The 12944-nt window shown below is 38.8% G+C and overlaps 1 protein-coding gene across 1 annotated transcript in view; it reads left to right on the forward strand.

Moving 5' to 3' along the window:
* LOC145066596 (uncharacterized) overlaps nt 1–11951 on the forward strand; it is a 40320-nt gene extending 28369 nt beyond the window's left edge. Inside the window, exons 3-8 of the mRNA XM_079013891.1 lie at nt 9174–9556; nt 9646–9892; nt 10305–10585; nt 10664–10726; nt 10786–11333; nt 11947–11951. Of these exons, the coding sequence (XP_078870017.1) occupies nt 9174–9556; nt 9646–9892; nt 10305–10585; nt 10664–10726; nt 10786–11333; nt 11947–11951 (1527 nt within the window). The remainder of the gene's footprint in view (nt 1–9173; nt 9557–9645; nt 9893–10304; nt 10586–10663; nt 10727–10785; nt 11334–11946) is intronic.
* Nucleotides 11952–12944: the final 993 nt, after the last annotated feature.

Below are 12944 nucleotides of genomic sequence, written 5' to 3' on the forward strand. Positions count from 1 at the left end.
ATGTATCACACCCTTCCAGGGCAAGACCTTTAGTACTACCATATCGCTGACTTGAAATTCCAACTATGATCCGCATGGTCGGCATAACTCTTATGCCGACTCTGAGTTGTCTACAGTCTGTGCCTGATCTATTGAATAAGCTTCATGGTCTGAAGGACCACTTCAGTCCTTCCCGTGACCCTATGACCAACCTCTCACCAACATACCGGCATACAACATCTCTGACCATACAAGAGCTCAAAAGGTGGGGCACCAATGTTGGAGTGATAATTGTTGTTGTAGGAAAACTACGCAAGAGGTAGTTAGGAATCCCAACTCCCACCAAAATCTATGACACAAGCCTGCAACATACCCTCAAGGGTATAGATGATCCGCTCACTCTGACTATCAGTCTGAGGATGATAAGCAGTGTTGAAATGTAGCCTCGTGCCCCATTTGTTGTGGAACTTCTGCCAGAATCGAGAAGTGAACCAAACATCACGGTCTGAAACAATGGAGACTGGAACCCCATGACGAGCAACAATTTCCTAAACATACACATCGGCCAACTTTTCGGCCTAAGAGCCCTCCCGGATGACCAAAAAGTGGTCACTCTTGGTCAATCGATCCACGATGACCCATATAGCATCAAAACCCTTCGCAGTCTTCAGCAACTTGGTGATAAAATCCATGGTGATATGTTCCCAGTTCCACCTGGGAACCTCCAAAGGCTACAGCTTGCCTTGCGGCCTCTGATGCTCGGCCTTAATTATCTACAGTTCAATCACCTCTCAAAGTACCAGGCTATTTCCCTCTTCATACGTGGTTACCAATAACTCAATCTCAACTCTTGATACATCTTGGTGGCTCCCGGGTGTATAGAAAAGCGAGACTTATGAGCCTCCTCCAACACTATTTTCCTGATCCCACCAGAAACTGGAACCCAAACCCGACCGCACTAGGTCAACAATCCTCGACTATCGGTGACAAACCTGTCGATCTTGCCCCTGATCCTTTCCTGTTTCCAGTTCTCCTCCCTAACTCCCTCTGTTTGAGCCTCTCTGATCAAACCCATAAGTAAAGAATCAACACATATCCTCATACACATATCCCCAACTGAAGATCTAGCCGACTTGTGGCTCAAGGAATCTGCTACCAAATTCACTTTACCTGGATGGTAAAGGATCTCGCAGTCATAATCCTTGACCACGTCCAGCCACCTGCGTTGCCTCATGTTTAGGTTCGGCTAGTCCATAAGATATCACAAACTCTTGTGATCCATGTAAACAATACAACGGACCCTATAAAGATAATTTCTTCAAATCTTGAGGGTAAACACCTTCCCCCAACTCCAGGTCATGAGTAGGAAATCATGCCTCATGCGGTTTCAGTTGCCGAGAAGCATAAGCAATCACCCGTCCCATCTTCATAAGGATCCCCCCCCCCAAACTAGTGATGGATGCATCACAAAATACCACGAAATCCTTGACACCGTCTGGAAGGGTCAACATCGGGGCCTCTCATAACCTCTGTCGCAACGTCTCAAAAGCAACCTGTTGCGTAGGGCCCTACCGGAAAATCACTCCCTTCCTCATCATACAAGTGAGGGATATTGCAATCTTAGATAATTCTTGAATAAATCTTCGATGGTATCCCACCAAACCTAAGAAACTCCTGATCTCTAAGGGAGATTTCGAAATCTCCCACAGCATCACGGCCTCGATCTTGGCCGGATCGACCAAAATCTCATCTTGGTTAATGAGATGTCCTGGGAACTGGACCTCTCGTAACCAAAACTCACATTTCAAGAACTTGGCATACAGTCGTTCCCACCTCAATACTCCCAAAAGATCTCGAAGATGCTCCTCGTTATGCTCTCTGGTCTTCGGATAAACCAAGATATCATCAATGAACACAATAACAGATCGGTCGAGCATCGGCCTGCACACCCAATTCATCAAATCCATAAACACTGCAGGCGCATAGTGAGCCCAAATGAATCACCATGAACTCGTAATGCCCATAACGAGTCCGTAACGTGGTCTTCTCTACGTCCTCGTCTCTCACCCTCACCTGATAATACCCCGACCTGACGTCTCTCACCCTCACCTGACAATACGCGGAAGGGGATAACGGTTCTTCATCATTAACTTTTTTAACTCCCAATAATCAGTTCACATCCTGTGTGAACCATCCTTCTTCTTGACGAACAGTATTGGCGCTCCCCACGACGAACTGTTCGGTCTGATGAATTGCTTGCCTAACAACTCCTGAAGATGAGAGGACAACTTCTGCATCTTGGGCGGTGCTAAGCGGTACAATACCTTGGCAATCGGATCCGCATCTGGCACTAGATCAATCATGGACTCAACCTACCTCTAGGGAGGCACACCGGATAACTCCTTCGGGAATACATCGGCAAAATCTCTGACAACTGGCACATCTAAAACTGATACCTGCTGCCCCAACCGAGTATCAACCACATAGACAAGATGACCGGCACACCCATGTTGAATATATTGTCAAGCCCTGGTTGTCGAACAAAACCCTGAACCAACCCTAGTACCCTCTCTATAGATAACCAGTTCTCCCCCACTTGGGTTTCGAACAACAACTCACTGTCCCTCACAGTCTATCATAGCACCAAACTTTCTTAACCAATCCATCCCTACTATCACGCACACATCCCCCATAGGGATAGGGATCGGATCAATCGGATAAGGCACCTCGAAGATCTCCAGTACACAACCCTGATACATTATGGATGCAAAAGCCTCGTGTTCGTTTGCAATAGAAACCAGCAACGGACACTCTAACTCCCCAGTAGGCATATCAAACTCCCTAATGAACATCTGAGATACAAAGGACCGATTCTCACCCGACTCAAAAAGCACAAGAGTAGGAAAAGAATTCACTAGGAAGGTACCTAACATAATCATAAATATAAGAATACCATAAAATAATCGACAGAACACAAAATAGAAACATACCCGTCACAACGCCTGGCGCCACCCTGGCCTCCTCTGTCGTGAGCTGAAAAGCACGACCTCAAGCCCTCGGGGGCTCTACCCTACCCTGGATCCCATCTGTGATCCTCAAAGTAACTAGCGTTGGAGCATGTGTCGGTCTAGAAGCAAGCAAGGGACAGTTGGCCCTCACATGGCCCACTTGATCACAGTGACAGCAAATCTTGGTGTCGGGTACTAGGGCCTGCTGACGGTAGTCCCTTGCAATGTGACCCTGTTTGCCACATTTGTGGCATCTAGAAGAAGATCGACAAGCACCAACATGAACCTTACCGCACTTCCCACAAGTGTGGCCCCTCTGACTCCTATATCTTACATCAGCGGTCTGCCTCTGCTCTCTGTTCTGGAGCTCCATCTCAATCTCCAGCCGCCTAGAGGCCTCCTGCAAATTCACCAGTGAACCATAGCATTGCCTAGACGCAAACCGACAAATGTCCATCTTGAGCATGCTCAAGTATTGGGTCATCTGAGTTTTCTCAAAAGCAGCAAACTCAGGGAAAAACATAACTCTCTTTATGAAAATCTTGGCAATCTCCATCACCGACTCGATCCCCTGCCTCAGATCTAAATACTCCTAGGCTAGCCTCTCCCGCCACCATCAATGGAACATATCTCGATCGGAAAATCTCATAGAATTACTCCCATGATACTGTAGCCCGCTGCTCTAGGGTGTATAAACTAGTAACCAGCCTCCACCAATCCTTCACTCCAGATCGAAGAATGTTCAGATGGCATTTCACCTTCTGGTCAGCTGTGCAAGAGGAAGTAAAGAAAAATCCCTCAACATCTTACAACCACCTCATGGAAATGACCGGATCCTAAACCCAATCAAACTCTAGGGGCTTCGCATTATCGAATTCTCGATACTAGAAATATTTCCCAGCACCAATTCATGTTGCAGCAACGGTCGAGGTAGCTATAGCAGTGGCAATATCAGAAAGTGCAGCGTATTAGTCATCGAAGAATTCCATCATATCAGTCTTGATAGACCCAAACAAATTTGGTATCTGCTCCCGGACAATAGAAACAACCTCCTCACGAAGGATCTCCCTAAACCGGTCCTTAGTCAATCCTGGCCACCTGCTCCGGCTCCTGATCTGAATCCTGACACAAATCGTCTCGTAACCACCATACTGAAAATAAACCAGGGGTATATCAGATAAAACGCATATCATACCATAGGAACCATTCCCTAAAAAACCCTAGGGGTTATGACTTCCCTATTACGCGTACAGGTCTTGTGCTTCCAGTAGTACGGGCCCATACTATCTTCCGCACCTGCCTGTATTTGTCTCAGAAGATCATCACAACAACTCTAACAGCACTCACTAGAATACACATACACCCTATTCTCACTTCCTAGAGAAAGGCTAGACATCCCTCAACTAGTCGGCTGACCCCACATAACTCATCCATGAAACCTCCACCAACCATGCAGCACTCGTGTATGCTAATCATACATAACATTGGATCCTATAGACATTCGAATACTTGATTCTTCCCTAAGCCCATAACCAAACAACAAACGAGAAATAAGGCCAAAACAAACATTCTCAAGCTCTAAAATCTTAGTTATGTACAATTTTGATACATACACTAAGCAACTACAGTAATGATCTCAATTTCATATAAGGAAGAAACCCTAAGCTATCAGACATCATATAATCAGGCAATTCTATCATGCAATTCTTGAAAATCCCTAACATATCACTAGCATGTTGTTCTAACATATCCTAACATTGAATAACGGTGTGGTAACTTGGGGTCTACTTACTGGCTCCGGCTGATCGTACACATCACATCCTTTATTGATTATTGTTTAAACCAATTTTTTAAAATCATTTTTAAAACTGTTGCAGTTCCTTATTTTGAGATTGGATTCAAACGGATGTTCCTCCAATTCGCTCAAACCAAGGCTCTGATACCAACTTGTAATGTCTCATAAATCACAACCAATTTAAACTTTTCAAGTCAACCCATTTACTAATAAAAGTGTTTACAAAACCAATGTTTTCAAAACATTGTTCAAAATAGAGTTTCCCAAGATCAATAACATTAAATCAGGATGTGTACGATCATGCCTTCGCCTTCCCACGATCCTCGGAAGTACCTGAAACCATAACCAAAAACTGTAAGTCAACGCTTAGTGAGTTTCCCCTAAAGTACCACCACACAAAACACATACCATATGTTGGGTCCAATGATTCATCATACTGGAATACCCACGGATCCACACACAGCCATCGGGCTGGATTACCCCTGGCCCAATCAGTCATCGAACTGGAATGCCAACATACAACAGTTCCAATCAGTCATCGAACCGGAATACCAATATACAGTGGGCCCACTCAGTCATCGGACTGGAATACCCTTGGGTCCACTCAGTCATCAGACTGGAACACCCCTCGTATGTTGACTCATGCACATAGCATTAAAGTCTCAACCTAACACAATATGTCGACATATAACAGATAACAAACATAATCAACAAACAGATAAGAATGCACCCAGAAGTCACATGTAGTCCTAAGATTTACCGGTCTACGCATATCAGCAACTATCATATAATCTTACAAATATATCCCATATTCAACATATCATAAATCAATGTATAACATGATATCAATCCAATGGGCCGGCATGAGTGCCTTCGACTCGTAAGTACAGTGAGAAGAACTCACCTCACAATCTGAACAATAGTTTATGAGGTCTCGACTCCGAATCTCAATTCTAACCTTCACCTATTCATCGAAATGACCAATTCTCAAACACAATCCAAAATACCCCTAGGTCAAACATGGTTAAAATCAAGAAAAAGTCAAAATTCCCAAAAATTCAACCGAGTCAACCCAGCTGAGTATGCCCAACGTACTCGGTTGTACACCCAACGTACATAACGATTGACCATGCATGAGCCTGTTGACCACGTACGCATAGCGTACGCCTTACGCCCAGCGTACGCAACTGGTTGCCAACCCAACTCATTAAGAGCTTAATCCTTAAGCCCTTAAGTCCATTTTCCATATCCAAGTCCAAAATGATGTCTTTGACCATAAAGTTTCCAACTTTATGGTCTTGCATGCCCATTAAGTTCCCAACACCAAAGATCGTAACCTCTTAATCCATTAAGATCATGCATGGGAAGAAACTAGTGTCCAAGATTACATTTTATGACTCAAGAGGCTCCAAAACCTCTGAAATGACAAATCAAATGGATTAGAGTAACACTTACTCATAATACCAAGCTTAGGGGACCAAAAGAACATAAAATCAAGCCCAAAACAAGATCTAAGTATAACTTCACCAAGTTCAGAACTTTATACCTCCAAGTGATGCAAATTGATGGTGTGATTCTGGATCTAAAGTGCTTCACTCCTCTAAGATGGTCTCTACTTTCTTCCTTCTTCTTCAAAGGAACAAAACGCACACACTCAAGCTTAAAAAATGCTCACAAGGTAGATTAGGAGTTTGCAAAAACTTTTGAGAGGATGGAGGTTGATGAAAGGAACCAGGTTTGAGAGTTACTGATTAATAAATAGGGTCCAAACTAAATATTAGGGTTTGGGAGTTCACCCCGTACGCCCTGCATATGCAAACGTACGCCCAATGTATGTGGCTCCGCCCGACAATTCCAAAAATGGCAATATTAGCCCCTCTCAGCCACAAATCTTACATTATAAGGACCAAAATGTAATAAATCTCAATATAAGGGTCAAAAGTGAAAGTACCTCAAAACAAGATGTTACAAAGAAAAAGAGTAAAATGGTCTTTTACCCTGGTTATTGGTCAAGTAGCTTAGATTCTTGGTTATGGGTCGAGATCCAATTATTAATTGGATGTTATTTTGATTATGTTAGCGCGGGGATTTTTCGGACCAGCAGACCGAGATTCATTTGAGTGTTTCAGCAGCTAGAGGTCTGTGTGACTCTTGCATAGGTTATGTGTCAAAGGCACCAATTTCGGCCCATGGTTTGTTATGTTTAGGATGCTAGATGTCTGCATGACTCTTGCATATGTTATGTGTTTATATGATTACCCGGCGGGGCCCGATGACTATCCCATATGCTATTTATCATTGTGATTTTTGCATGTGCTTATATGATTATATGTTTATTTGTTTATATGTATACCGAGCAGGGTCCAATGCTAGTCAGGGCCTAATGACTGACAGAGATGTATATCGTGCGGAGCCCGATGACAGGTGGGGCCTATTATATGTTATTTATGTATGGTATTAGTATTTTGGGGAACTCACTAATCTTTGTGCTTACGGTTTTCAGTTTATGTTTTCAGGTACTTTTGGTTCGAAGGGGAAGAGCCCAAAATGATTCCAGTGCACACACCACCTCGTTCCGCATTTTATATTACTCTGATGTATTGGGATGTTATTGATACACTTTGATTCACCATAATTTCTATGATGATGTTTTGGATAATAGTTTTATTAATTTAAAAATGAAAATTTTTAGTCTTAATTTTTGGGACGTTACACATCCCCATACCAATAACAACACGAGTCATACCCTTCTATAACGCACAATTCCTTTCACATAATAGGCTGGTACCCACATAAAATCAGAAGAAAACATGGTCGCACACAACCAGAGAATGAGATAGACGGTTGTATTCTTGTTCCAATTCAAGGTTGTAAACTAAATAAGAACCATACCAATAAATTCGGACAAAATGTTCTCTTGATATCTTCTTCAGCCAACATACACCCCTTACAATATCTAATGAACTTACCACAATACATACCATCAAGGGAACCCACAACCAACCCTAGATCTACTGCATTCCTTCTTCCTCATAACCTTACCCAAAGGGTGAAGTACCAATAGATCTAATGAAATGATCAACCTCAACCGTTAATAGAAACATTCTTATAAACAACTGAAACATGATCCCACACCTTAATTGAAACTGAAAAGATCCTTCCAATATGCAACTAACTCAGTAGAACTTCCAAATTTATCCAGAATTGTTGTTAAAACTCTGGTCGGATCAATCCAAATACCAACCCTTCCGACACGGCATACCAAAGTATACAACATACAGAACTTGACAATAGGTTGACACATCCATTGAATTTCATCTGATACAGTTTGAAAATTTCGAAGAATCTCAAGTCATGAAAGAAGTCTGAAACATCATTTTTCCCATTTTACCCTTTGATTCCAAAACACAACCAATGGCTTAGATCATATAACCAAATTATCAACATCCAATAGTATCTAAACCTTATTCCCTTGAAGTTCAATGTCTTTACTTGAACCATTTATTGTCCACAATCGAGAAATAAGAAACTTCTGAAAACAGGATGTTATACAATCTCTCTCCAAAGAGTGCAATATACAAAAACCATTCTATTTTGGTTATCTTTGAGGTTTAACTAGGGGTGGCAAAAGGTGACATAAAAACCATTTATGAGACACTTAATCATACTTGGTATCGTGCTATATGAGTTTAAAGTAGTCACAATTAAAAAGGTTGAGTTTTTTACAAAAACATAACAGTTGGAAAAAGTATTTACAAGATAAGGGTAGTTTAAAACTTATTTACCAAGTAATTGTAGTTGAAAAACAAATAATAATAAACCCTTTTTTTATTCGTTAACGTCACGCGATAAATATTGACACGTTCTCTCACGTGTTCGTCATCTGTGTGTTGCTGCTACGAAAACAGACAGCGACAACGAGTCTCCCTGCCCTCATCGTAATTGCCTACAATCCATTTTCAATTGCCAGAATTTCTTATTGTAATTGCGTTGTTCATGAAGTCGTAGGTAAGTAATTTTTCTTGACTTCTTTGTTTAAGTTGTCCTGTGTCAATGGTTTTGGTTGGAGATTGTGTATTGTTTTTTTAGTCAACAATTGTTTAGTATAGAAATTAATTTGATTGTGATTCACTGTTACCGATGCAACTTTTTTTCATCACTTTCCATTCCATTATATGTTTGTGTATTAATTTAATCTTATGCTATCATATAGTGATTTTTTTATATGTTTATAGGTTTAATAACCAAAACATCATGGAGTGTTTTCTTTTGTATATGTTTATAGGTTTTATAACCAATTGAATTTTTTTAATGTTTTATTTTATATGAAATTCTGTTTTGTATTAATGTGTTATATTATATGACATTTTTTTATGTTTTGTTGTTTATAGACTGTCATCAATATGCCATCAAAATTTGTTACATTGTTGTGTTATCGTGATGGTAAAATTTGTGATGGGGAAGAAGGTATAACCTACAACAAGCCTCCAAGTAAAGCTATCAAGGTTCAATATGGAACACAATTCAATGACTTAATCAACCAAATTCATATCGCGACATCGATTGATAGGCAACAATGTCATATTAAAGTAATTTGCAGATACTCATTAGTTGATGGAAATGTAATGAAATATATTCATCTCCCAATCAAGGGCGATAATGACGTTGAGATCATGTTTGATGTGCTTAGTCTCCATCAACAACTAAGCAACATAGATTTATACTTAGAGGTTGAAGTTAATGGCAATAAAGATCACACGAATATAACACCTAGGTATGATGACTTATTGATACATCATTTTTTTAAACTCTTTTTTACTTATATTATTTTGTTGTTGATTTTGTTTGTAACATTACTTGAAGAACTCATAAACCGATTTTGATAGAACAAGAAAAAAACACCACTTTATTACCCACTATGAATCATACTGTCAGTTTGACTGACATGATTTTGAATAAGGACTTCAAAATAATTTCCCAATTTGCGGTTGTGAACAATGATATGAATAGTGGGTTTGACACGGACAATGAAAAAGACGAAAGTGGATGTAAACGTCAACGTAGTTGTTATTTTGAAATAGCACGATACATTGGTCCAACAATTTGGAAGGTAAGATGTAAGTTATGAAGTGGTTGAAACATGTCCAACAATTTGGAAGGTAAGATGTAAGTTATGCTCACAAACAGGTTGTAAGTGGCAATTGCGTGCATGTAAACGTCAACGTAGTGGTTATTTTGAAATAACACGATACATTGGTCCACATACTTGTTTTCAATATAGAATTACTTAAGACCATCCAAATCTAGATGCAAACTTGATCGCTCAAGAAACCGAACACCTTATAAAGGAACAACCATCTATTAGTGTTCCTACTTTAAGAGCTGAAATAGTTGATAAATTTGGATATACTCCTTCGTACAGGAAGGTCTGGGTGGGAAAGTAGAAGGCAATTGAACACATATTTGGACACTAGGAGGAATCTTATATTGCTTTACCAAAGTTTCTTGCTACACTTCAGTAGTTCAATCTAGGGACTGTAGTTGAATGGTGCACTGCTAGATTGAGTAATGTGGATCAAGTGGAGAGTAGTAGTGTGGATCAGGTAGAGTTCAGACATGTTTTTTGGGCTTTTGCGCCATTTATTCATGGATTTGAGCATTGTCGGCCTGTTATTAGCATTGATGCGACACATTTATATGGTAAATACAATGGCAAGATGATGATTGCAATGGGGGTTGATGGTAACAATCAAATTTTTTCTCTTGCATTTGTTGTTGTTGAGAATGAATCATATAATAGTTGGTATTGGTTTCTTAGTCATGTTAAGAAACATGTGGTGAAAGAGCGTGATGACATTTGTTTAATATTTTACTGACATAGTGGAATCCTAAAGGTTGTTAATGAACAAGGATCTCCATGGTTAGAGCCACAAAGTTTTCATAGGTTTGTTTTTTTTCATTAACCACTTTTATGATAAATCTAATTTAAAACTCACGTTTAAGCGTTTTTTACAAATATTGTTTGCGACATTTTGTCAACAACTTCCATGACAAGTTTCACAACTCACATTTGAAAGTTTTAGCTTACCATGCCGGAAGCCAGAATCAAGTTCGCAAGTTTAACTCTATCATGGAAGAAATTGGTAAACTAAATGCACAAGCTTGCCAATGGCTCGAGGGGCATTCACTTTGTAGATGGACAGTTGCACATGATGGTGGAAAGCGTTATGCTTTACACACAACAAATATGTCTGAGATTTTTAACAGTATACTCAAAGGTGCTCGTTTTTTACCAATAACTTCGTGTGTCCAACTTACATTCTATAGATTGGTTCACTACTTTGATGTGAGGCGTTCTTTGGGACGTTCTGCTCAAGCTAATGGAGATGTGTTTACTCCACACGTTGTTGCAAAACAAGCAGCATCAATGACAAAAGCTAATGCACATACCTTGAAATCTTTCAACCGAGCGAAAGGAATATTTGAGGTGGTTACTCAAAAAGGCAAAAATGGGCAAGTAGTTGATTTGGAGAAAAAAACTTACACTTGTGGTAAGTGGAAAATATATAAATATCCATGCTCTCATGTATTGAGTACATGTGCATTTCTTTCTTTAAATACGAGTCAATATATTCAACAGTTTTACTCAATTTTTGAGTATTCAACTACTTGGGCACCTGAGTTTTCCCAGTTCCTCATGAAGCATATTGGCCTGAGACATCTATTAGACAAATGCTTCCAAATTCAGAGCTAAAACGAAAGGAAAAATGTCGTCCTTGCTTGACAAGGCTACGAAATGGAATGGATATTAAAGAAGTAAAAAAAAGTTAATCTTTTTGGATTATGTAAACAAAGCGGTCATAATCAAAAAACATGTCCCTCTAAACCTAGAAAACGACCTGCTGATGTGTAATTGTGGTTGATCGAGTAGGATTTATTAGAAATTTTTTAGTGATTTTTGAATGTATAAGATTTATGCAAGGTATATTTGTATTTATGACCTTTGATGGCTGTTTTTAGTTTTGTTACTTTTATGATTATGCTTTATTCATAGAAGTTAGAAAAAAATGAAATTATATGGTGTTTTGTCAAGAATTAAACAGACGTTAATATATAATGATTAAAAAAAATAACATTTTTAATATTTATTACTTGATAATTTAGCTTAAAATTGTTTTGAACAACTTTAAGTTAAATCACTCGAGCAAATATGCTCTTAATTAAATACTATTTTAACAAAATAAAAAGAAAAAAACTTTGATATATTAAAAACATGATCATTTCTTTTAATTCTAATTTTATATTATAAATTCATACTATAAAAGTTATGGTGGATAGATATTATCTATAGCTATTTTTTATTGTAAAACTGGTTTAAATTGTAAGTAAAAATTCTGGTGAGATTTATTTACGTATATCCCATTTAATTTAAATTGGTAAGTACTAAGTAGCCGTAAATGCCAAAATACCATGTTTTGGTAATTATGTTTGGAACTACAGACATTTGTAAATATTTTTAAAAAGTAGTATGCGTTAATACAAAACTCTAAAAAGGTTATCATAGTTTAGTAACATTACTGGAATATTTAATGTCAAAGTATAGTCGATTTAATTTCACTAAAGACAGTCAAATTTAAGAGCTTTCCCACTTTAACATGCTATGTTGTCAAATTTGGATGGCTTAATAATAATGTTTCTGTATATCGTCCCCATCCAAATTAATGGAGAAATTGCTAAAAGAAAAACTCTTACAACGGTTACGTACTAAGCTTTTTAAATTGAAATGGCATCAATATCCAAAGCTAAATGATCAAATGAAAAGATATATACTAGGATTAATTTAAACAGACCAAACCAATTAAGCCGTACTTGTCACAATGCCAATGGTAATTGCTATGTAGTGACTTACTAATTTTATAAATACAAGCAAACCGCATGCATATACCACATGCAGACATGCTCATTTATATATGAAGGCAAGCATACATGAGCTCTTTTTAATTTAATTTTTCAGTCACCGGAATTTGAAAACCAATTACTATAAAACTAGCTAAGGAATCACCAAAAAGTTGTACGTACGTATATATACACTTAAATATGGACATGGTGTTGGGTTTCTCAAGATTCAGGTGGTGGCAGTGGTCCTTTAGATTGAAGCAAGC

The sequence above is a fragment of the Lactuca serriola genome, chromosome 8, assembly GCF_051521515.1.
Source record: "Lactuca serriola cultivar US96UC23 chromosome 8, Lser_US96UC23_V15, whole genome shotgun sequence".
Lineage (NCBI taxonomy): Eukaryota > Viridiplantae > Streptophyta > Magnoliopsida > Asterales > Asteraceae > Lactuca > Lactuca serriola.